The sequence below is a fragment of the Bubalus bubalis genome, chromosome 22 (assembly GCF_019923935.1).
Source record: "Bubalus bubalis isolate 160015118507 breed Murrah chromosome 22, NDDB_SH_1, whole genome shotgun sequence".
Lineage (NCBI taxonomy): Eukaryota > Metazoa > Chordata > Mammalia > Artiodactyla > Bovidae > Bubalus > Bubalus bubalis.
The window spans coordinates 32,124,838-32,151,491 of record NC_059178.1 but is presented as its reverse complement, the minus strand read 5'-3'; the positions used below and the strand labels follow the sequence as shown (position 1 = coordinate 32,151,491).

The following is a 26,654-nucleotide window of genomic DNA, read 5'->3' as shown; positions in this document are numbered from 1 at the left end:
GAAGGGTAGCCCTCAGGGAGAGGGGGCTTCTTTAGCCTCCAAGCCCAAGTGATCTTTTGGGACAGACTGCAGACCCCAGATGAAAATGAAGGCAGGGTCTTGAGTATCACTTACTTTAAAACTTTTGAATATTTAGACATACAGTGCATGGGCCTCCATTCATCCTCCTGCTCTAGGCCCCATAAATGTTATTGATATGATATCAATCAGACATCTACAACTTAAAACTCAACATGTTATTCCAATAAAAAGCCAAGATGAAACCCACTCACCTGTCATCTATAGGATAAAATCCTATCCATGGCCCTGTGATCTGCTTTGGAGAGCGTGCCCCTTGCCTCCCTGGACTTACTTCCCATTCTTCTCCTGTGTATGGAGCTAATGTGCATGTGTGAGTCCTAGGTTGCTTCAGTCATGTCCGACTTTTTGCGAACCGATGGACTATAACCCACCAGGCTAACGTGTCCTATTTAAAGTTGTTCCACCAATATACCCACCCTTTTCTTTGCAGGTACATTTACTCATATTCCAGCACCTCATACCAGTATCATCTCTTCCATGAAGCTTTCCTCATCTCAGAGCTTAATCTTTCCTTCTTCCGTGTTCCTGTTATTGTTCTGCCCCTTTGGTATAGGTCCTTGCATTTTCTACTCTATATTCTAATTATGGATATTCCTTTGTGATTTTGTAACGAAACAGTATTGCACCAAAGGAAAGAAATCATGTTTGGCTCATTTCTGTGTTCACGATTAGAACATGAACATCCTAAGCATCTGACCAATTGCTGGTTGAATGTAAATTCTTTCACTCAGTAATTTATTATCCTAGAAACCAGAGGGACTGCTGGATGCAGGCAGACTACATTGACTCTTATAAGACAGAAACCAGGTATTGTCCTTGGACTCCCATGTGAGGACTCTAAGCCAAAAGCAGAAGGCACAGCTAAGGCTGCCCATGGTCTCTACAAATGATGGTCACACAGTCGGGGAATAAAAGAATCAAAGAGCAAGGGGACCCCACCTTTATTTCCACATCCCATAACCGCCTGGAGAACACTGAACATTTGCTTGAATCAAGACTTGGCCCCTGAGATTTTTTTTCTCGACTGTAAGCATGGCACCGTCATTCACTGCTGCTTCTTTTCAGTGTAGTGTGAACTTTACAACTTCTAAATTTAAAGTGGGATTACATTACCTTGCACTATTCTTATCAAAACGGCCATGCACTCAAGGAGACAACTTTGACCTAAAGAGCGTCTCTCTTGGCAGGTTCAGTGCTAATAGAACAGGTAAAGATCCCATTTCCCTCATTCTCTTCTAAGATTGCCTTCTAGAATTGGAAGTTGTGTTTTTAAAAAGCCATCCAATTTATGAGTCTTTTGTAAAATACCTGAAAGCAAGACTGTTATGATCCAAAAGTGGTGTCACTAATGGTGGTTAACAAAGAAGCATTTATGAAAGACGGGCTGTATGAAAGGTCATAAGGCTTCACATCAGGAAGATACCAGGTGTAAATGTCAAAGGGCTTACACTCACCTCTTTTATTGGAAGCCGAGAAAGTTAAAGCACTACGTAAGGATGTCTAGTGGAAAAAGACAATATGGTCTTTGGAACTATATTGTCAAGACAAACAGAGGGAGGAGAAGACAGCCCTCAGGTGTTTTAAAAGCATGAAAACCAATAGAAAAAATACTGATTGGAATAAGGAAAACAGTTTATTAGCGACACTGAGAGAACTATTAGCAATTCAGATATGAGATAATTCTCACTCACCTGTTCTCACTCAAGATCATTCACACTTAGATTGTTTCTGTATAATTGTGACCAAGAATTGCTCCAGTCACTCGTTTATTTGTCATAGCAAGCCTAGGATCCTTGATGAGTATTTTAATCTCCTTTCTCGACGGGTGGAAACACCCTTGAAAGATTTAGTAATTTTTCAGGTCCTGCCATGCTTAGCACTAAATGAATAATAACAATGGTTAACATAATTATTAGGCTTCCCAGGTAGTGCTAGTGGTAAAAAAAAAAATTTGCCTGGCAATGCAGGAGATGCAAGAGATGTGGAAGTCAGGAAGATCCCCTGGAGGAAGAAATGGCAGCCCACTCCGGTATTCTTGCTTGGAGAATCCCATGGACAGAGGCGCCTGGTGGGCTACAGTCCGTGGGATCACAGAGAGTTGGACACAATTGAAGACAGTTAGTTAGTAACATGATTATTAAGTGTTTAATGAACTTCCTATGCATAGTTATTGTACATAAAATTCTCTCATTTAAACCTCACAGCAGTGACCTTGGAAGGCAGGTACAAATTCAAGGAGTCAAAATTAGTAAAGTTGAGTGGCTTGCCTGAGATCAAGGATGGGAGCTGGCAATCCAACCCAACCACCTAAGCACCAGCCGCTGTTCTCTGCTGCTTTAAGTGTCTTTAGTTTAAAGCACACAGATGATGAGTGGCAGAGCTGGAGTCTGAATCTATGTGGATGGATTGCATTCTGAAATCCTTTCTCTTTGCTATTGTGCTGTCCTACTACTTGTTTTGAAAGTTCTATTAATTAGATGATTCCACGTATGACCACCCTAAGCAGTACTCCAATTTTAACACCAGTACTGAAGCAATTGGTTGTGAGAGTCTAGAATACAGATATTTATGGTGTGGTAGATCTTTTTTAAAAAACTTATTTTTATTTTTTTTTAATTTTATTTTATTTTTAAACTTTACATAATTGTATTAGTTTTGCCAAATATGCTTTAACTATCAAGATGAGCACGTACTCACTCTGGGACTCTTGATGAGCATTAAATTACTTTTTTAATTAATTAAGTGAAAAAATCAAATGATCTAGTCTAAGAGAAAAGCTATTTGTCACCTGAAAAGAGATTAAAGCTAAAAAAAAAAAAAAGAAAGGTGTACATTGGGATAATCTGTTGCCCATTGGCAATTTTCCTCAGCGGAGCCCAGACCAAACTATCATGGACATAAAACAAGAATTAAAATAGAAACGTGTATTCTCAACAACTATGAAATCTTCTCTTACTCTTCAGTTTTCCAGAAAAGTACTTTACTTCTGAAAACTCTTTTCATAAGGTTTTCACTGCTAGTCATAATGTGTTATGTCTATGTACTCATGTGAGAAAATATGGATTCTGAAACTGCTGGAAATGTTGCTCCTATTAAAAAGGATGAAAACAGGGAGTTTACCATCTAGTATAAATGAATCTTACCACCTAAGTTGCTATCACTAAGCAGTCCAGGGAAACTGATTCCACAAGGGATTTCTAGTCAATCTGTTTCTCCTGTTTTTCCTCCGCTGTTTCGAGTTTTCTAATCATACCCCCTCCTATTTGCTAGCATCTGGACCTGAAGATGGGGGCTTCCCAGATGACTCAGTGGGTAAAGAATCTGCCTGCAATGTCAGAGACACAGGAGACTCGAGTTCAATCCCTGGGTAGGGAGGATCCCCTGGAGGAGGTCATGCCAACCCACTCCAGTATTCTTGCCTGGGAAATCCCATGGACAAGGAGCCTGGCAGGCTACAGTCCATGGGGTCACAAAGAGTTGGACACAACTGAAGCGACTGAGCACACACACACATACCTGAAGATGAGTTTTACTGGGTAACTGCAGTTTTTCAGTTCAGCAGATGTTATGAGCCAAATGGTCTGTGCCATCATTTGGGATTTTCCTCAACACATAGCAACGAACCTCCGTAACCACGTTCTACAAGTCAGGAGCAGTTAGTGGAGACCCATCAACATTCAGAAACTCAAAACACCTCCTCCCTGTAGAAAGTCTCTTACTTCTTAGGTTAAAACGAGGATCAGATGGGCCAAAGAGTCTATTTGTCATCATGTTTGAGTATACATTCTCATATACAACACTTTTTAAATCTACCTTTAAACTATTTTATCCATATTATTCTTTCTTCTCATGATAAACCACTGAATGAAGGACTCAAGTGAAAACTTGATATATTCTGAAACTGTGTGAAAGAGGCACTTAAGTAGTCATCATTTTGAATAAAATGTTTGTGTACATAAAAATGTATTTTAAGAAATAAATAGTGATCAAGGAATCAGAAATTTTCTATAATGTATATAGATTAAAGATAATGTTTATAGATAGCTTAAGTTGAGCTCTGTTCCCTATAATGATGCTAAAATGTCTATTTCCTTTGTATTTACAAATTATGATCCTTTTTTGTCTTTATCAGTTTGAACTTCACTATTTACAACATTTGACCACAATAAATATTTCTATAAGCCCAGAAAGAAGAAAATAATTAGTAGTGTCATTAATACAATGCAAATTCTGTAGAATCCATGTTATATAAATGGTTTTGGCCCCTCACGGCAGATCCCATGGGCAACTCTGATATTGTTTATAGACTTTTATGGGTCTCTGTATTTTGCTGAGGAGATAGTCCTCATCAGAACCTCAGGAGTGAAAGAAAGTATCTGAGATAGTTTTTCTACCTATAACTAGAGCACGTGATCAAAACTATCTCTTTGATAATGCATAAATTAAAACTAATTCTATTGAAACTTTCTTTTGTAAAGTAGCGCTTACCAAAGAACAAGTTTCCAGGAAAGAAAAGATGCACAGACAATTGGTGAAAATTCAGAGTACCAGTAAGGATCCCAGTGAAAGCTGCTACCTTGCTTTATTTCCCTTAATGTGGAAAAAGTTATTATCCACAGAAGTCTTACGTTATATTCTGTGGTTGATCATCAAAACAAGGATGGAATAAACAGGATTCTTCACTATTTCATCACTGGTATGAGCCTTGCTCAAAATGTATTAAAAGGAAATATATCCTTCATACTATTACTGGATAATTCAATTAGGCCAATGTTTTGTGTATGTGGAATAATGAAATTTACTATGTTGACTAATTAGCCAATCAGATTTCTCTCATTTGCTAAGGCAATGGATTGTCTAAAATGTGACCATAAACAAAATAGATTTTATTAGGCATAATCTGCTTTGTAAACAAATGAAATTAATTCTTTGCCTGACCGAAAGCTTTGAAAATGAAAGACCAAAATTGAACACATGCTTCCAATCTTGGTTCTGTTACTGAGATGACACTTTATATAAAAGTTACTATTTAACTTCCCCTCAAGTATTTCATACTTGAGACTAAATGACTCTTAGAAATATGTTCATCAACAGATGGGAGCCACTTATGGCCTCATAAACTCCGAAGCAAGTGAAATTATCTCAGCAAAATGGAAAGATTACAAGAAAGCTTCATCTGCTGATCTCCGAGATGATTCATGTGTTGCATATTGGCTCAATGGTGCAATGAATATTGACAGATAATCACCCCTGTTCATACAAGAGAAATCCTGAAGAAACGAATGCTTGTGATGTGTGTTCTTCATCAATCAGTAAGCAGTTTCCACACATACCCTGCATTTAGAGCAGTGCTAAATATGATGGAGGATGTAGAGGGAAGGATCAACAGAGAGCCTGTTCTAAAGGGAACTTATGTCTTGAAAGAGAAGACGAACACACCATCCATGCTGCCCAGAGAGTGTGTTATTACTCCCTTGCTTATTAACCACACAGTGCAGGCAGTGAGAGCTTGGTGAAGTCAACAAGCCATGGAAAGTGGCCAGGGAAGGATCGGGGAGAACCTTGAAAACCAAAGTTTCTCAGGTTTGATCCAGCAGGAAATATAATGTGGTGATACCGAAAATTCTGGAGTCGAGAAAATTAGGAAAATCAATGTAGGATCTTGAAACTATATCCTGTATTTTCCTTTTGACTCCATCGGCTCTGATAGCAGCTACCAACCTTTCTCCAAGCTACTCTGCTTCCACTCTGCAGCCCCCGGTCCATTCTCCACTTGGCCAGCAGACTGAGCTTCATACACTGTCCATCACATCATGTTATCCTCCTGTCTAAAACTTCCAGTGGCTCATAGTACATCTCTGATAAAATCCTACTTCCTTTCCATGACCTAAATCCTAAATTCTCCTTGACCTGGTGCTCCTATGGCATGTGATCCTGCCCTCCTCTTTGATTTTATCTTGTGTTCTTGAGCCCTTAATTTAAAATATATTTATTTATTTATTCATTTATTTGTGTCTGAGCTGGGTCTTTGTTGCTGTGCTGGCTTATCTCCAGTTGTGGCAAGGGGGGCTATGCTCTAATTACAGTGTGAGGGCTTCTCATCCTGGTGGCTTCTCTTGTTGCAGGAGCACAGGCTCTAGGGGGTCAGGCTTCAGTAGTTGCGGCTCCTGGGCTCTAGAGTACAAGCTCAATAGTTGTGGCACATGTGCTCAGTTGCTCCTCAGCATGTGGGATCTTCCCGGACCAGGGATCAAACCCGGGTCTCCTGCATTGGTGGAGCGGGTTCTTTCCCACTGAGCCACCAGGGAAGCCTGGGCCCTTCTCACTTACACGATGGCCTGCCCTCTGTCCTTTTGCCTGACCAGGCTCGTTCCTATTTGGAGGACCTTTGCCCTCACTGACCCTGCCTGCAGTGCTCGACTCCCAGATCTGGGGTTTCTTCTTCTTGTTCAGATCCCAGCTGGAGCAGCTTCTCCACAAATAGATCTAGACCCTAGAGCCCTAGTTCATGGGGTCCCTCCACTCTACTGCCTCCCATGCTCTACCACATCTGTCTCAGTGTTTATTTTACATCACGCATATCATCATCAAAACTTTTGTTCATTTATCTGCTCATTATCTGCCTTCACTCACAAGAATATAAGTATCCTAAGAACAGGACCCTTGTCAGAGTTATCTGGTCCTCTGTCCCCAGTGCCATTAAACAGGGCACATATTAAATGACTATAATAAGTATTCATCAAATGAATGCATCACTTAATTCTGCCAGCAGGCTATGCCAATAGTCTGGGTGTGAAAAAAAAAATGGCCAAGGTAAAGAATTTGCCTGCCAGTGCAAGAGACACAGGACACACAGGTTTGATTCCTGGGTCAGAAGGATCCCTTGGAGGAGGAAATGGCAACCCACTCCAGTATTCTTGCCTGGGAAATCCCATGGACAGTGGAGCCTGGTGGGCCACAGTCCATAGGTTGCAAGAGTCATACACAACTGAGCACACACACACAAGTGATACACTGATAGTGGGGATGAACAGTTTAGAGAAAAAATGAATAGTTTGGTGTCTGAGAGTAGGAAGCAAATTGACAATCTGAGACAGGGATTAATGCAAGGTCCCCAGGGTTACTACAGGAAGATGATTCTCTTGGCAGAAACAAAAGTTGTGGTTAAAAGTCACATTTAATGAGTATATACCACATGCCAGATCACTTCTCAGCCTTTTGTCTAATATGTACATGACAAGCATTGTGTATTTGTTCCATTTATTTTTCATGACTCCATAAAATCAGCGTCATTATCTCTCTTACTCTGGGGAGGCTGAGTCAACTATCCCGGGTTGATTGGTTAGCTCTCCTATTCCAGTGAGGGAGATTGATTTGGTAGAAAGTACTGGTTTAAGGTCAACTCACAGTTACCAGTAAAGCATGAATAGGATAAAAATTTACTAAATCTGGTCTCCCTCCCATTTCACAAGTTGTCTGGCTGAAGGGGTGTGAAATGTGTGTCTCACAACCTACCTTGGCACTCCGGGGTTTTGTGCAAAATGCTCTGGGGCCCTGTGGGCCTCCATGGTTATCTTCCTCATTCTGTAACCACGCGGGGCTGGGAGCTGGAAATACCTTAAAGAAGACATCCAACAGGAAAGTAATTGGATGCAGGTAAGAGAGGAGATTAGTAGAGCAGAATGATAGCAGTTACCTTGCAGACCACTGCCTGGAGGGCAATAGGACCCCCAGGAAATAACCGAAATACAATACACAAAACTCTTCTGGTTTCTGTCTTTGGGGCCAACCATCTGATAAATTACCAACTTAGAACATGGAAACTAGCCTTTGCTGAAAATGAGTTCTATGCTGGGGTCCAGAGGAGAGACGATCCTGCTAATGGGTCTGGGGAGGTAGAAAATGCTGCAGCTTAACACTCAGGCATCCCTTTACTCGTGGCAAGAAGTGGACATTTATCCCCAACGTATAAATCCTAATGGAGACAGCATCATAGAGCCAGTGTCTCAATAAAAACCATGGGGACCAGGTTCACTTGTCACTGGGAATCTACCAGGAATTGAAAGATACCATCTGTTTTCCTCCTTTCATCCCTGATCCAGACACACAGCTCAGCAGTGCCCATGTATTATGTGTTTTCCCAGACTTCCAGTCGCTGAAATGCTGTAATAATATAAAATAAGTTTTCTTAACAAGGCCACCAGGGATGGAGTGAAGACATAACCCCTCCAAAATCACCAAGCCTGGATAGGTGTGTCTAACAGAAGTGTAGAAGCAGAAAAGGAAATAAAGATGCTGTGAAGATAAGGAGCTTCGTTCTGAGACATAAAAGCTAAGCAGATGATCAATATCTCTGTGTGCTTTATGCAGCATAAAAGGAAACCCAAAGTCCAGGCAGCATCATGGTTACATTGTGATTTTCTAGAAGCAAGAGCCCAGGACCCGCTCAACCAAGCTAATTATTTGGGACTGTCCAGTAGAGCATCAGTTCTTGGTACCCAACTTATCTAATTCAAATTGGAGAAGAGAAGCAATCAAAGGCTTGACGATGTCCACTGTTCAGTCAATTTGAAGCTGACATAGATACATCTAGCCACCTCAGGGTAGCTCAGTACAAAAGATAATATTCAGTTGGATCTCAGAGCAAGGAAATTCCATCATCTTCTAAATAAAGACGTGGTGGCACAGAGAGCCTTGTGGGGTAAACATGTGCTGTATGATGACAAACACAAGAGTCAGACAAGCCTGGATCTTAACCTTAGCTCTAGGAGTTGCCAGCTGTAAGATACTGAGTAAGTCTCATGGGAATGTGCGCATCCCCACCTGCCAGAGTTGGGGGGAGGATGCACTTGTTTGAGCAGCACTTGACGCAGGTGAAGCCCTCTGACAATATTCATCCCCAAACCACCCTCCCCACCCATCCTTTCCCTTGGTCCAGCAGGTACGGTTTAGCTAAAGCAGACTGGAGCTCTCACAGTCTCCCTGCCACTTGGTATAAATATATCAAATATATAGATATATCGTGCTCCCTTGCTCAGGAGGGAGCATGGTCTGGACCTAGGAATCTCAATATATGAGTCTCAGGTAATGCAAGAGAGTCTTCCCATGGATCTGATAACTGTCCAGAAGTGCCCGCCTTTTCTGTGGGTTTCACAAGTGAGTGATGCTCATCCATCCACTTTCATCCTGTTACAGTATTGGCTATAGTCTAGTTGTTAGTGGCTACAGTTATGGGAGGGCCCAAGAAAATCCCCAGTGTGAAGCCTGAGACCTCCTTCCTCCTGCCGTGAGCAGTATTCTCTGGCATGGGGAATAATGAAGTTAATAGACTGTGATGTTGTTTCTGAACAAGGTATGTCAACATGTGTTTATTCCTTCCAAGAAACAGATTATAGAATCATAGCAAGGGGAGGGGGGCAAAGATGCAGTGTCTGAAGGACCTTTAGAGAATTTTGCTCCCCTGTTTGCTTGATGAGAGCGGTGTCTCTGTAAGTAGATTAGGCAGAATTCTGTCCATCAGTGTCTCCATGTAACAGGAGTGTGGTTGGACGTCATCACCAGCCCTGCTGGTGTCACTGCTATTTGCCAGTGGGCATTGCTGTCCCAGGGGCTCAAGTGGCTCTGTAGTGGGTGGAGAAGAAAGTTCCCTGGGTAAATGCTGCTTCCCTGGTCTGGGGCTCTGCCTAAAGAAAGGAACAGGAAAGGTTGAACTGTCCCCAGTTCCTCCTTCCCCACCTCTTCACTCCCCACGGCTCCGTTCGAACAGTTGCAGTTACCAAGGCTGGGCTGTAGGGGGCAGGCGCCCCTCCGTGATCCTCGCAGTCCAGCAGGCGCTCATATCGTACCAGCTCTGGAGGATGAAGTATTTCCGACTGAAAGCTCCCAGCCTCAGACTAAATGATCCGGACCAGTGCCGCTCACACCTGGCCTTGAGAAGAAAGGGAGACCAAAGGAGTTGTCTATGGCCTTTGATACGTCGTAGCAGCCATTTCAATGACATCTTGAATCAAATTGTCATACTCAGGAGAAACTACGTCTTTTGGAAACCTCCAAAAAAGCTTCAAATATTATCATTAATGAAGTAATATTCTTAAAATGAAGGTGATAAAGTTTATCTTAATACCTGAAGAGATCAGGGCTTCCCCGGTGGCACAGTGGTAAAGAATACGGCTTCCAATGCAAGCGACTCAGGTTCCATCCCTGAGTCAGGAAGATCTCCTAGAGTAGGAAATGGCAACCCACTCCAGTATTCTTGCCTGGAGAATTCCATGGACAGAGGAGCCTGGAGGGACACACTCCTTGAGGTTGCGAAGAATCGGAGGCGACCGAGCATGCGCATAAGCACAACGCGTGGAGAGAGAAGACCATCCATACCACCGTCCACTGAAACAGATCGATCATAACTTTGTTTTGTCCGTGATTTGTTCACTCTGACCCCCTCCTTAGGTAACCCACTCTATTCTCTTGTTTCTCTGTCCCGCTTTGCTGTGAGTTTATGGCTTACAGTCTTCCTTTGCATTCTTTCTCAGCCTGAAATCCCGAAAAGATATCCCTCTTGGCACACCCCCAGATTCCCCCGGGCAAGATCCAGTGCCCCAGGCCACCCTCTGTTTCTAACACAGGGCCCTGGTAGCCCACGGTACCACCAAAGTGTGGGTTGCCCGCTCTGGACTGAAGAGGGTTGGAGCGGGCTTTGAAGAGGCATCCCTGAGTAAAGCTGAGTTGTCAAATATTGCCGGCGACTCAGCCAGAGGGGCGTGTGTGTCACTCAAAGATGCTGACACGGACAAATCTGATCTGGGTCTGGCAGATGCTTAGCCAAATAGGACAAATGGAATGTGTCCTGCCAGAGTCGCTGCTGCCGTCACAGTCGGCGTGCTGTTGCCAGGGCTCACGTAGCTTCGGACTACCAGGCAGCGGATGGCGAGGAAACAGGGCCTTGACTGCTTCCTGGAACAGGGCTCTTACCTGTGCTAAAGCCCTGTGTGCCTTAAACAGGTTCAGTGAAGAGGCTCCGTTTCTTCAGTTGAAAAGCGGAAGTGGAAGATTCTTATGGCAGTAGGGGGTGGTGTGTGCAATGGGTCTGCACATAGCAGGCACTTAGTAAACAGCAGACACTGTGATCATCTGCCTCTCTATCTAGGAAACACTTTCAAAGCCCATACATTCAGCTAGCACCTCCACTAGCCAACATTCCCGAATCTGTACACCCAGCTTTAGAGTCCCGATCCTGACAGATTTCCCGAGGCACCTCCACTCCAGAGGTCTGAACTTGAAGATAGTTAAAGTACCCACCACACCCACACCCCAGCCTCCCATAACCCTCTGCTTCTGTGTCCTCTCTCTGGGAGATGGGAATCCGTTCTCTCTACTTCCTTCATGCCACTCTCCCAGTCTGATCAGTTTCCTAAATTGGCCCCAAATAATTCCTTCTTCTTCATTTTTACCCCATTGTTTTAGTTCTTCTCCTAAGAATTCCTAATGGACAGTCTCAGTTGTCTTCTAGATGATCCCCTTTCTCCAGGCATACCTTCTTGCTGCTGCTGTTTACAGAATACTCATTCTAAGTCCCTGCCTTCAAAAATCCCTGTCACCTATGTGGCAAAGTCTAGACTCTATATGGGCCCAAGGCCTTCCTGGAATGAATCCAACCCGCTTGCCTCTCCTCTTATCTGAATCTGGTCCCCCAAGAGTCCCCCTGATGGTACCTTCCCATCCTGGCTGGTCCACCCGTCAGCTTCCCAGTCATCCTCCTAGACTCTCAGGCATCCACCTCCTCTGTGAGATTTGCCCCACAAAACAGCTCTTGAGAAAAATGAAGTACTATTTTCTTTGTTCCCCAAATACCCTATGCATCCTTTCATTATGGCAATTGTCACAATTTTTTCACAAGCTGCTTTTTTTAATCAACCCAGTTAAACCTTGGCTTCCTCACAGGACTATACATTTTATCTCCTTCATCCATTTCTACGATGCCAAGAACAACATATAGCAGAAGTTCAATGTGTATCAAATGAATGATCAAAATCCTTGAGCACATAGTTTCCATCAGCCTCACAATAGCAGATAAAGTATTGCAGAACTGAAACTCATGACAGCATAAAGCCAATGTAAGTTAGTTGCCTGAAAAACGGGAAGTACAGGAATGATATTGCTTTTGCTTCCATTGAATCAAAACATATGTTTATGCAAAATACTATTCCAGATACTTATGGCAATAATACAGATTTATAAGAATGTACTCTGTATAATTTTATGTGGAAACCTGGATGAGAGGGGAGTTTGGGGGAGAAGGGATACATGTATATGTATGGCTGAGTTGCTCTGCTGAGCACCGGGAACTATCACAGCATTGCTAATCAACTATACTCCAATATAAAATAAGTTTTAAAAAGACAAAGTAAGGCAAAAGCAGTTCCCATGGCTGATTCACGTTGTTATATGGCAGAAACCAACACAATATTGTAAAGCAATTATCCTCCAATTAAAAATAAATTTTTAAAAAAGCAGTTCAATCACATAATAGAATGTCCATATATTCAGGAAAGTGACTTAGAAAATGTAATATGAAAAATCTAAAATAAAAAGGCGCTAGTGGGAATGGGTGCAAACAGAAAGGAGAGAAAAAAAAATTAGACTGTACTCTGACCTTTAATAAACGTAAATAAATTGGAAAGCTAGTCACCTAAATAACCAACTATACAGACCAACTGCTGCTGCTGCTGCTAAGTCGCTTCAGTCGTGTCCAACTCTGTGCGACCCCATAGACGGCAGCTCACCAGGCTCCCCCGTCCCTGGGATTCTCCAGGCAAGAAACAAAAAGTGTTAAACAGAGGACCCGACTCACAGACTGAGCAGACTTATCTTAGTACCCTGCACTCACATTTCTGCTCTCCCAGCCTCCAACAGCTTCCTGCTGGAGCCTTTGCCACTGTGGCAGTATATTAATTAAGTGTGTAATTATTTGACTTTTTTTCCTATAAGGATATCAGCTCCACGGAGTCAAGGACCACATTTGTCTTCTTCACCACCGCATCACTGTCATCTAGCACAGTGCCTGATGTATAGTAAGGGTTCCATGACTTTGAGGGAGAAAGAGGAAGAGCAATTAATTTAAATGTTGGAGATCAGAGAAGACTTCACAGAGGTACCATAGACCTTAAAAATTAAGGAGAGTGAGGCTTTCACATTTACTGCAGAGTTCATGTATATTCCACAATTTTTGTTCCACTTCTTTTAATACTCTTTTTTTCATCTGTGGTTACATGTCTTGCAGCTAATTTTACAGTAATATCCACTCTTTAAAGGCACACTTGGAAAACCCTAGCTTTATGTCAGAGTTTACAATTTAGCTGTGTCTGAAAAAGAGTTTCTCTAGTGAGACGATCAAATCTCAGTGTAGGCTGGAATAAAGTTATTTTCCTTACAGGTGGTACAGACTAAGTGCTGAAGTTGTTTCAAAGAGAGTGGAATCCCTCTCTAGAGACCTGGGCGGTTTTAATGAGGAAAGTGGGACTTTCAGCTTAGGAGATTCAGAAAGTCCCAATAAAGGAGGAGAGCATGGATAGGGGATGCTGAGAGACTGCTAGAAGCAAGTAAAGGACAGAACACATCAGGAAAGGAGCAGACCACAAAGTGAGCAGAGATCCAGTGGTGACAGGCTGCCAACGCCAACTAAGGAAATAAGACTTTCGTTTATATGTTGGTGTGTGCTCAGTCCCTCAGTCACGTTTGATTCTTTTGCAACCCCATGGACTGTAGCCCACCAAGCTCCTCTGTCCATGAGATTTCCCAAACAAGAATACTAGAGTGGGTTGCCATTTCCTACCCCATATCTGTAGTTGAACCAGTTCCAGATTTTAAGGGATGAAAAATAAAATATTTTAAGAAGACTAATTTGGCAGTAATTTTCAGGAAAACCAATTAGGAGGCTACTAAAGAATATCTCCAATTAAGAAATAATAAGTACAAAAGAAAAGTTTTTTTGAAAGACTTTATGAGATGTAAATTAACCAATTTACTTTCTGATTGTCAAAGCATCTCTCAGATTCTGTCAGTGGGGACCAGAATGTACTAGAACCATTTCAGAAATAGAAGATAGTGCAGGAGGAGCTAATTTTGGGAGGAACAGGATAAGTTTGACTTTATATGCATTTGCTTTAGGGACAGTCTGAACCAAGTGCCCTGAAGGAAAATGGGAATGGAAGTTTACTCTTATTATTACTGTTTCTGTTGTTATTATCACCATCATGATGGAAATTCATTGGTTTAAGCCTCCAATTTAAAATTCCATTAACCTTGGGACTTCCTCATGGTCCAGTGGTTAAGAATCCACCTTCCAATGCAGGGTACTCAGGTTCAGTCTCTGGTTGGGCAATTAGAATTCCAATTGCTGCAGGGAAACTAAGCCTGCAAACCATCATGAAGACCCAGCACAGCCAAAAAAAAAAAAAAACTATTAACCTTTCTATTAGTAGTCCAAACCCCTCGGTCTTTGCTGTGATTTAAAGGGAAGTAGAGTGAGGCAGGGCAGGGGTAGGAGGGGAGAGGAGGGATGTCACAAGATCCTAGTAATTGTTTTTATAAAGGTGAGTGATGGTGAAATGAGGCATTGCTGGGAGAGGGTCTCATGTCCATTCACCCAGAAGCCTCATGGGGTGCCTGGAGTGAAGCCTTTGTTCATACCTTGATTTGATCAGAGCTAAGGAAACAGATTGATACTCGGTAAACCAGCAGGAGACTGAAGTCTATATGAGCATTTTCCCTTGTGCAGTGATCTCCCCAGACATACTGGTGATTGGAAAGTGTCTGGAGAAATACGGACCTCCAGCAAAGGGCAGTGGATATCTGTGAAGGGTATTTCAACTGGTCCGTGTTAGGGCCGACATGACACCCTGCCTATAGTACAGCATTTACCTCTGCTTACTGAAATATTCGCATCCAGCATATTTGGGAGTCTCTCTCTCTCTCCTGAATTGTATGAGATGAACTCTTTTTTTTTTTTTTTCTCACCTTCCACTGCTATGCTCCAGTTCAGTGGACCCCAATTGCCATTAATGCTTGTGTTGGGCTTCTCAGATGGCACCAGTAGTCTTCTGAAGACTGTAAGAGACAAGGGTTCGATCCCTAGGTTGGAAAGATCCCCTGGAGGAGGGCATGGCAACCCACTCTAGTATGCTTGCCTGGAAAAGCCCATGGAGATAGGAGACTGGCAGGCTACGATCCATAGAGTCACACAGAGTTGGAAATGACTGAAGCGACTTAGCAGGAAAGCACACCTGTATGTAGAGTAAATTAGAGCCAAGAGCCCCCTCCCCAGATTCTGTTTCAGGGCGTCACAGTGAGGCCTGGGAGTCCAGATGGCTGGCCAGCCTCCAGGAGTTCCCAGGCAGTACTGAGTGACTTTGAACCAATCTGATCTGGCAGGCTGGTAAGGGTCCCACCTCCACACCTACTTCAGCATGAACAGCTCTCCTTGTGCCTCTTTTATTTGTCTTCTCTTCTGCCAAAGATTTGTTTGAATACAGATTTTCGGCCCCTTAACAAGAATCAGTCAATTATTTATCTAAGTTAACCTTGATCTTCTGATTAGCTCTGGTTTTCTTCAACAAGGTCATAAAATGACTCCTTAGAAGCCCATTGTTAAATTATAATCACATTTATTCATTCAACAATTATTTATTGGTCATCTTCTATGCATCAGATAACATGCTAGATACCAGTGATCCAACAAAGAACAAGAAAGATGAGACCTGTGCAGTCATATTCTAGGGCAAGAGAGATGGATGGGGTGGAAATAGCATAGGAGTAAGTAAAATCATTTCATATTGTGATAAGTAGTATGAGAAAAATAAGCAGGGTTCAGTGGGAGAAAATCTCAGAGGGGAACATAAATTAAACAAGGTGTACAAGGAACACCTCCCTACAGAGGTGACTTCTGAGAGTCACCAGGCATGCTGGCTGCTAAGAGCTTGAATAAGATAGTGACAAGTGGTCACAGAATTGCGGAACTGGAAGCCCTGATGAACTAACTGGATGGTTAGATGCCAGGGGTCAGAGACGTGATGGAGGTGGTGCAGACTCTGGCAATAGCAAGGTCCATGTAAAGTGGAGACGCTTCTGTGAAAGGCAAGGTGGTCAAGGAGCAGAGGGTTTATTGGGTGTCGGAGTCACTACACATGATGACAAAGCGGGGATGAAGAAGCAGAGTCTGAGCCTGGAGCTGAAGTATTCAGTGCACAAAGTGGAAAGGTCAGTGGAAAAAGCAGATGACCAGATAGGGAGAGGAAAAGGGGGTGAAGCAGGACCCAGGTGCTTCCCAGAAGCAGGAGGGCAGGCTGGGGGCGTGTCCTGGAAGCTACAGGAAAGGACAAGCAAACACCTCCCCATCTTCTGGCCTGAGAGACAAGTGGCATAAAGAAGTGAAGTTTCATCTACTTGAAAAAGTGCAAGAGTCATCAGAGAAAGTCATGGAAAGCAAACATTCCAGAAGTCCCTGAAGAATAAAGGGAAATCTAAAAAAAAATAAAAAAGAATAAAGGGAAATCTGATGACCACAAGCAGAAGGTCCAGAGGGCGATCAGAGGGCTGATTTCATTTTTGTTTTTGTTAATGGGGCAGGGAGAGAATTAATTGGGCCATCTGTAGACACACAAATTACAGGCTGGATAATAATGGACAACTGGGGAGCCTTGAAATTCACTAGGTCACTGGGATAAAATACTATTACAACAATGATGACTATTAACAATAAGAGCGATTATTGCTTATCGTTGGGGTTGAAGAAGTAGCAGCAGAAATGTAGCGGCAGTTTGATCTCAGGGCTATGCTCAGTACTTCCCGTGCCAGTGAATGACCCTGTGATCTTTCAGACTGTTACCAAAAGTGGGGACCGACTGCTCGATACTCAAATGCCATTAAAGAGGCCAGGCTGGTGGAAAGGAAAGTTTGCTTTATTTTGGATGCTGGGAACAGGGACTGGGGGGTGGGCAGGTGTCTGTCCAAAGGTCGACCGCCCCCCTCCAAGACAATCAGGTAGCAAGAACTTTTATAGATGGGGGGAATATATGCAGAAACAGCATAGTCAGCTTTGACAGTCATCTTGAAACTGGTCATCAATGGTCTGACTAGCGTCATCTTGATTGTTTTAGGTACAGTTAATCTTCAATTCCAGGGTCGGTTTGTTTCCAATTCCTTGAGGCCAGTTCTCAGAATTGTGGCAGCTTACATCATGGCTGCAGTCTGGTCATCATGTGGTTGACTTCTCCCAGCTGCTGGGGGTTTCAGTATCTACAAGACAGCTGACAGGTTATGGCTCAGAATATTATCTGTAGCCCTTGAAAGTGAAAGTCGCTCAGTCGTATCTAACTCTTTGCAACCCCATGGACTATACAGTCCATGGAATTCTCCAAGACAGAATACTGGAGTGGGTAGCCTTTCCCTTCTCCAGGGCATCTTCCCAACCCAGGGATCAAACCCAGGTCTCCCGCATTGCAGGCGGATTCTTTACCAGCTGAGCCACAAGGGAAATCCAAGAATACTGGAGTGGGTACCCTATCCCTTCTCCAGCAGATCTTCCTGACCCCGGAATCGAACCAGGGTCTTCTGCATTGCAGAAGGATTCTTTACCAACTGAGCTATCAGGGAAGCCCAAACGATACTTCTAGTTCCTATACCAGGGGTCGAACCCAGGCCACCTGGGTAGCCCTTGAGGAGGATCTAAAAGTCCTTGGCTTTGCTTACTGACTAAACTATGATTGCTTGGTCACCTTTGACTGTTTTCCTTTCCTTCTTCATGTTTTTACTTCCCTGATTAAATTTACTTGTTGGCAAAAATTTTTTCCACAGACAAAAGGCCAGCAGAGGACATGGGAGGCAAGGACCATGGGGTCGTGCTCCATTTCAAAACCTCAAGTCAACTTTTATATTATAGTGAAAACTTTGTGGACTACAAGTTGTTGATCAGGGTAAAGAGGGACTCAAAGCTTTCAGGTCACCTTGGCAGTCTCTGAGAAGATACCAGACAAGTGCTTTTAGAGTTGAAACCCCAAATAGTTGGCTCAGTGGTGTGGTGGATCTTGGCAACTGTTTTATGGGGTTCCACAAGTTGGTGTATGGTGGTCAGGGCTTACTCAATCAACCTTCTTCCACCGGAAAGAAGCATCTCTCCTTGAAGCTCAGCCAATGGAAGGACTGTGATGCCTGGAGGTGGCTCCCATACAGTGTTTCATTCCTCTGGTCTTTTGCTCAATTTGCTAGAAAACTCCTAATCATCCTTGAAGACCTAATCTGCCAAGTCATACATTTCTTCCTCCATATAACAAATAATTACTAGAGGCTATAGACTGTTCTCGACCCTGAGAACAAAATGGTAAATCCATCTATATCAGTAGCTGTCTCCCTCTAGGTACATATACACAAATCTGCTAGGAAACTTTCCCCGCCACTCCCTCCTCCCCCTAGGCTGGTAGTCCCATGCTTTAGTCCCCCAACACATCATTTTTTTCATTCATCTTTCTAATACCCTGCTGACAACCCCACGTGTATAGCTTCAGTTCAGTCTCCTCAGCCATCCTTTTCTAATCCAAGTGAGATCATGTTACTTCTTTGCTCAGAACTCTCCAAAGCCTCTGTAGTTTACCCAGGGTAAAAGTCAAGGTTATTAAAATTTGTGTCACTATCAGAGGAAGCCACCTTGTAAACCCTGTCTCCCATGACTTCCTTTATCAAGTCACTTCTGAGAGTTGTAGGAAGGATATATTCAGATGAAGAACAGACGGTAAGTGGGCTGAACCATCCCACCAAGAGAACTAAATTCTCATCCTACTTTTGATACAGTTTTGTACTGCAGGACGTCGAGTAGACATTTCTGGATTCCCTAGTCTTTCTTCACTTAGGAAAGAGGGAAGGTCTCATACATGAATGAAACTGTGTGATACTATTAAATTATTGTGATAAATGAATTTTAGAAAAATAAAACATTTTCCAAGGTGAAAAAATTATATACCAGTTTTTGCAAGTGCCTGGAAAACTGAAGTGGCCATTAAACTTTTATAATTGCCCTCGCTACAATTTTAGGTTATAATTTATGACTCTGAAATATTCTGCACATTATAGAATGCCCCCCCCCAAAAAAAAACAACAAAAATCTCAATCCAAATACAGCTACATTTTGTATCTACATTCAGATGCACTAAGTCAATGCTTGAAGGTCACACACTCTTCAATAGCTCAAGAATCATTGACCTACAGAATGATGGAGTTATATTTTATTGCATTACAGGCAAAGTTAAGATAGAAAATTCAGGGCTTTTTCCTTTCTATCTTGTGTATACTTTTTCTGCACTTTGTAAGATTGTATGAGGGTTTCTCTGGTGGCTCAGCAGTAAAGAATCCGTCTGCAATGCAGGAGACACAAAGAGATGCAGGTTTGATCCCTTAGTCAGCAAGATCCCCTGGAGGAGTAAATGGCAACCCACTCCAGTATTCTAGCCTGAAGAATCCCATGGACAGAGGAGCCTGGCGGGCTACAGTCCTTAGGTTCACAAAGAGTTGGACACAACAGAAGTGACTTAAGACTCACACATGCACAAGATTACATAATTGACAGCCACAGATACAAAGATGGTACAAAAATAATAACAAACTTACAGTGACCATAGATTCAAATCAATAACCAGTAGTTTGAGGACTTCCCTGGTGATCCAGTGGTTAAGCATTCACCGTGCAGTGCAGAGGATGCAGGTTCAATCCCCAGTCAGGGAACTAAGATCTCACATGCCAGGGGGAGACTAAGTCCATGCCACATCTACTGAGCCTGCATGATGGAACAAGGTCCTCCACGCTGCAACTGAAACCACTCACAGCCAAATAAATACATTCTAAACAACTAGTAGTTTTATCCCAATAATATACAGATAAATGTGCATGAGAAAATCTATTAAAGTAATACACCACATGAATATTAAATGAATAACATAATAATAACCCAAATAAATATACTGTACAATGTGAAGCTTTGGTTCAAAACGATGCCCGGATACCATTTTTCCCTGTTACATTTTCTATGAAGAAGTTTATGAACCATATTTTCTGCATGCTTTGCTAAACTGTTCTGGCAGCTTACATGAAATGTGACCCCCTGGATAGCCTTTTAAAACAATTATGTTAAGCTCCTTATCAATATACGCATATTTGTGAATGTTCTTTCAACATTTCTCATTCTCTATTTTAACAGAACCCCAAGTCCCACATGCTCAAGGATCCCAAGGATAAACCAGCAAATCTACTCAACTCCAAGAGCCCTACTAGGGTCTTCACGGAGACCAACCACTCCCAAGGAGAGGCTCCAGCTTTGAGCAGGAACCCAGGGTCACCAACAATTCAGTTGACTGAAAAACAGCAAGGGACGAAGATCCTCTTTAGGAAGTTCAGCGAAACGAATTGGTCAGTAGACATTCGGCCTTTAAATAAAAGCTTAGTCACAGACAGCAAATGGAAGAGAATTGATGCAACTCAAGAAAAACGTAGGTCTCTCCTTCAGGAATTTTGCAAGAAATATGGTGGGGTGAGTCGTCCTCAATCCCACATTTTTCACATGGTCTCCAGGATCTACGTAGAAGATAAACACAAGATCTTGTATTGTGAAGTACCCAAGGCTGGCTGCTCCAACTGGAAGAGAATTCTGATGGTGCTCAACGGCTTGGCCCCCTCTGCGTACAACATCTCCCATGATGCTGTTCACTACGGGAAGCACTTGAAAAAGCTAGACAGCTTTGACTTAAAAGGGATTTATAGTCGTTTAAACACCTACACCAAAGCTGTGTTTGTTCGTGATCCCATGGAAAGATTAGTGTCAGCATTTAGGGACAAATTTGAACACCCCAATAGTTATTACCATCCAGTATTTGGAAAGGCAATTATAAAGAAATATCGGCCGAATGCCTGTGAAGAAGCATTAAATAATGGATCTGGAGTCAAATTCAAAGAGTTCATCCATTATTTGCTGGACTCGCATCGTCCAGTAGGAATGGACATTCACTGGGAAAAGGTCAGCAAACTCTGCTATCCCTGTTTGATCCACTACGATTTTGTAGGGAAATTTGAAACTTTGGAAGAAGACGCCAATTACTTTTTACAGCTGATCGGAGCTCCAAAAGAACTGAAATTTCCCAACTTTAAAGACAGGCACTCTTCTGATAAAAGAACCAACGCTCAGGTGGTGGGACAGTACTTAAAGGATCTGACTAGAACTGAGAGACAGTTAATCTATGACTTTTATTACTTGGACTATTTGATGTTTAATTATACAACTCCATTTTTGTAGTCTGCTTTCTTTTTCTAAAACTCTGTATTGACTTTATGCCGATGGCCTCAAATCAGCTAGCTGTAACTTTCCTATAATTCTCTGTATGAAAAAAATTTAACTAAGTGCAGTTGTCTTGATTGAATGAAGATTTTTACCAAATAGTATGAAACCAATTGGCACAAAGTTATAGGAAAATTACCTAACAGAGACATGTAAACAACTTCAGTTACTCTAGAATGTTTGGAAAAGAGCTGCTTTTGCATTATGGATTATATTATAGAAGCAATAACCTAGCCAGCTGCTACATAAGCTACAACTGCCTCTTTCAAGGGTAGGAAAAACGATTGAAAATAGCATGAGTGTATGTCTCCATCCTGGAATCTGTTGTCTAAAGCGCATGGAGATATTTTTAGCAGTCTGTGGCATATGAATCAAACATTGGATAGTTTCCTTACACCCCTGGAAATGTTTCCATCAACTGTAATGATAAATCAATTCTGAAATGGCATTTTGGACCAGAATGTTTTACTTAGATTGAAAGGCATTATGTGATTTACAATATGAGAATATAGCAGAAAAACCAGATGAGGCAATGGCTTTTTATATTCGACAGCCAATAAAAAATGCACAACATGCTAAGATCAAAGCAACAAAAACAACCTTCCTCGTCCAGAAAAACTTAAGGGAATTGATTCTGTTTTCTTTTGAGCCTTTTGCAGAGACAAAATGAATGGCATCACTAAAGGTCTTCCCTTTTGAAGCCCGAGATGGAGAAGTTTAACCTTCATCAGATACAAAATGTGCTCCTTATTCTGGTTTAATTGGGCAGAGGGGAAATTGTTTCAGGATGGAATAATCATCAAAAACAAAAGTTACCACTCTGAATATAGATCTCAAATGATAACAAAGTTTTATAAGAAAAGCATCAAAAACAAAAGTTGCCACTCTGAATATAGACCTCAAACAATAACAAAGTTTTATAAGAATATTACTTGAATCAAAGCATCATGTGCATAGCTTTAGATGGGAATGTACTCTAAGAATAGCTTTTGTCTAATTATTCAGCTTGGGAATGATTTTTTAAAAACTAATATACCACTTCAAAGATAGATTACATTCTACAGAATAAACAGGAGAGCCCCTAGAAAAGTTTTTTTAATAGGCTTATGCATAAACAAAATATTTTTCTTTTCAAGTTTATTCTCTAACAGAATCAAATACTATTGTATTCATATAGTCAGAGTCTTAGGTAAATAGGACTATGTGTCACCCCTATGAAAAGCTGTAATGCATTTTGGAAATTTTTTTCCAAGAGACCCTGAACTGGTAAATGCACTTGGATGGGAAATCTAATTGGCCGACAATTACACAGAGTTAAGCAAACCACACATTCAAACCCTGTTTAAACACTTTTCTTAAATACATTCCTCTCCTCCAACTATCTTTTTTTCTTGTCAGTAAATATTGAGCAATGTCTCTCAAAGAAAAGGAGGTATTAATATTTGAATATTAATAGACCAACATAGCTACACTCATGCTTATTTCATTTTGACTTTCCATTTCATGGCTGAGTTTTCATGAATTGATTCCCTCTTAACACTCGCGTGCCCCATTCCATCTGTCTCCTGAGGAGAGGGGAACTGCAATGGGCCGCCAGATCATAAGTACTAAACCTTCTAAAACCCAACTTTTACTACTTTTCCACTCCATTTACTCTTGCCTCTAAACCATGCACTTAAGCTGTGCTCTCTGTCTTTGCAGAGTTTTACTCGAGTCATCTAAATGATATCATTTAGATTTTGCTATACCGTGTAGAGAGGATTCCCAGTCACTTAGAGACATTGAGCTTAGCTTTTTATGGAGGAAAAGAGAGAAAGAATAGAAAATATGCCAAGAAGCCTAACATTTTATGCCTAAACTACACAAAACTTGTTTTACATGGGTTTGATATAAAGGGGAGAGGCAGTTTTCTCAAAGTTACTCTTGAAACCATATAAAGAACAAAAAACCTTTCTGTTCATAACTTGGAAAGAAGGTGGAAATGAGGATCCTGTCTCTTATTAGCATCTCTAATGCACTTGAAACTATGGAATATACTGTGTATATACACACAATCATATAATATACATATGCAATCATATATATATGCACAATCATTTATGTGTGTGTGTGTGTGTGTATGTATATATATATATATATATATATATATATATATATGATTGTTTGGCATTGGTGGTAGAGCAGAGGGGTGAGAGGAAGAAAATGATACACAGTGCTCTGTATCAAAGCTCTTCTGAGAATTCCCTGGTAGTCCAGTGGTTAGGACTCCACGCTTCCACTGCCGGGATGTGGGTTCAATGCCTGGCTGGGGACCTGGACCCCCCACACCAAGAGGTATAGCCAAAAAAAAAAAGCTGTTATGCTGTAAAAGTTCCTTTCCTGGCCCTTTCTATAGAGCCTCTGTAACCATTAGAGGCCCTGTAGACATTCTTTTCTTCAGTGGACTCTCTGATGCCAGCTGGCATCTTGTGTGGTTGAGTTCCTGGGGCCATGTGTGTTATTATGAAGGAAGAACATTTTTATGTACCTGTTCTTCCTTCTAAATGATGTCTTTTTGTGTTACGGTCAAAGAAGCTGCCATAATCCTGGGATTTTACATACACTTCCCATTTGTGTTTGCGTGTGTGTTAGTTGCTCATTTGTGTCTGACTCTTTGCAATCCCACAGTCTGCAAACCATGAGACTCCTCTGTCCATGAGATTTTCCAGGCAAGAATACTGGAGTGGGTAGCCATTCCCTTCTCCAGGGGATCTTTCCAACCCAGGGATCGAACCCGGGTCATCTGCATTGTGTGTGGATTCTTTACCATCTGAGCCATCAGGGAAGCCCCATTTCCCATTTATCTCCCCTGAATTGCTCTATTTCTCAGACCAGCTTACGTTCACCTTTGTCATCTCTGCCTGTGTACAAATGCCAAATGTGAGCATCACTGCTGCATTGGACACTCACCATTTCTTGGATGTAGTTTCCTACAGGCAAGTGACCAAATCTGGACTCATCTTCCAGATGTCCAATGTTCCCATGCAAACATTAGCATGCTTTAGGTGTAATTGTTAGTCCTCTAATTAAACCCTAAGGATCTTATTTATTTTTATAGGCAGCAGTAACACAGGCCCCTTCACTCTGTTATTCTCCTGTCTGGAATTACTCTTAGGGTAACAAGTGGGTAATTACACCCAGAATCACAGTTATTTAACCTGGTAAACTACCTATGCTGCTGCTAAGTCACTTCAGTGGTGTCCAACTCTGTGCGACCCCATAGATGGAAGCCCACCAGGCTCCCCCGTCCCTGGGATTCTCCAGGCAAGACACGAGTGGGTTGCCATTTCCTTCTCCAATGCATGAAAGTGAAAATTGAAAGTGAAGTCGCTCAGTCATGTCCAACTCTTAGTGACCCCATGGACTACAGCCTACCAGGCTCCTCCATCCATGGGATTTTCCAGGCAAGAGTACTGGAGTGGGGTGCCATTGCCTTCTCCGAAACTACCTATGGATGGGAATTATTGATGTGACTGTGCCCAGAAACTGCCACCAACTTCAATGGAGATGTACACACAGGACACCCAACACTCTGACACCCAACTTGTTATTGAACTTCACAGTCTATAACTATCCAGCAATTCAAGAACTACTTGTACATCATTTATAATTACAGAGTGCAAAAAAAGACTTATACTTTTTCATGAATAATTATTCTTCAAAAAGGTGTTATCTCCCAAACACTGTGTATTAGTGTTTAGCTGCAGGGAATTTATAAGCAGACACAGAGAATTTTTGAATACTAGACTTCTCTTTGAAAAGATCACTTGCTGAATTAGTAGAAGTTGGAATTAGTAGGCTGGGTTACGGTAAACATCTCCCTACTCTGAATGCTCATCTGGCCCCTTGGGGCGTCTTTAAAACTCTAGGTCTTACAGAATATGGTGAAGCAGAAATTTTTGCCCCTGGCTAACATCCCCAAAGTGTTCTGATATTTGAAGAATGGTTGACCAAGGCATTTAATGGTAGATAGGTAGCACTAGCGATAAAGAACCCACCTACTAATGCAGGAGACTGGGAGTTTAGTCCCTTGGTCAGGAAGATTTCCTGGAGGACATGGCTACCCACTCCAGTATTCTTGAGGATCGCATGGACAGAGGAGCCTGGCAGACTGTGGTTCATAGGGTCACAAAGAATCAGACATGACTGAAGTGACTTAGCATGCATGCAACCACCTCAGACCAGGGCTAACATAATTTAGTCCTACTGTTAGGATCATACCGTTAGGGTCTCAATCTTAATCATTATTGTTAATAATAATATTCATAATCATAGCTAATAGTTATTCAATACTTAAGTGCTTTTCATGCATTAACTTAATCTCCATAGTCAATCTAAGTTGTGCTGTGCTTAGTCACTCAGTCATGTCTGACTCTTTGCAACTCCATGGACTAGCCTGCCACGCTCCTCTGTTCATGGGGATTCTCCAGGCAAGAATGCTAGAGTGTGTTGCCATACCCTCCTCCAGGGGATCTTCCCAACCTAGGGATCAAACCCAGGTCTCGCGCCTTGCAGGCAGATTCTTCACCATCTTTGCCACCAGGGAAGCCAAAGAATATTGGAGTGGGTAGCCTATCCCTTCTCTAGTGGAGCTTCCTGACCCAGGAATTAAACCAGGGTCTCCTGCATTGCAGGCAGATTCTTTACCAGCTGAGCTACCTATCTAATATAGATGTTGTTATATGCACCCCCTTCCCATATATAATAAAGGAAACTAAAATATGGTATGCTTTAAAGAGGCATGACTGGTAATTAGGTAGGGTGAGAGAATGATTTCAACCAGAAAATACCGCTACCAAACACTCTTCTTTTTTTTTTTTAATTTTATTTTATTTTTAAACTTTACATAATTGTATTAGTTTTGCCAAATATCAAAATGAATCCGCCACAGGTATACATGTGTTCCCCATCCTGAACCCTCCTCCCTCCTCCGTCCCCATTCCATCCCTCTGGGTAGTCCCAGTGCACCAGCCCCAAGCATCCAGTATCGTGCATCGAACCTGGACTGGCAACTCGTTTCATACATGATATTTTACATGTTTCAATGCCATTCTCCCAAATCTTCCCACCCTCTCCCACAGTAAGTCCCCTACATACAAGCTTTCAAGTGTGAATTTTCAAAAATCCAAACGTGCATTCTATCAACATCAGGCATGAGTGAAATTGC

General features: G+C 42.1%; 1 protein-coding gene across 1 annotated transcript in view; it reads left to right on the top strand.

The window, feature by feature from the left end:
- CHST9 (carbohydrate sulfotransferase 9) overlaps positions 1-23,472 on the top strand; it is a 291,401-nt gene extending 267,929 nt beyond the window's left edge. Inside the window, exon 6 of the mRNA XM_006068136.4 lies at positions 20,318-23,472. Coding sequence (XP_006068198.1) covers positions 20,318-21,406 — 1,089 coding nt within the window. The 3' untranslated portion in view covers positions 21,407-23,472. The remainder of the gene's footprint in view (positions 1-20,317) is intronic.
- The last annotated feature ends 3,182 nt before the right edge of the window (positions 23,473-26,654 follow it).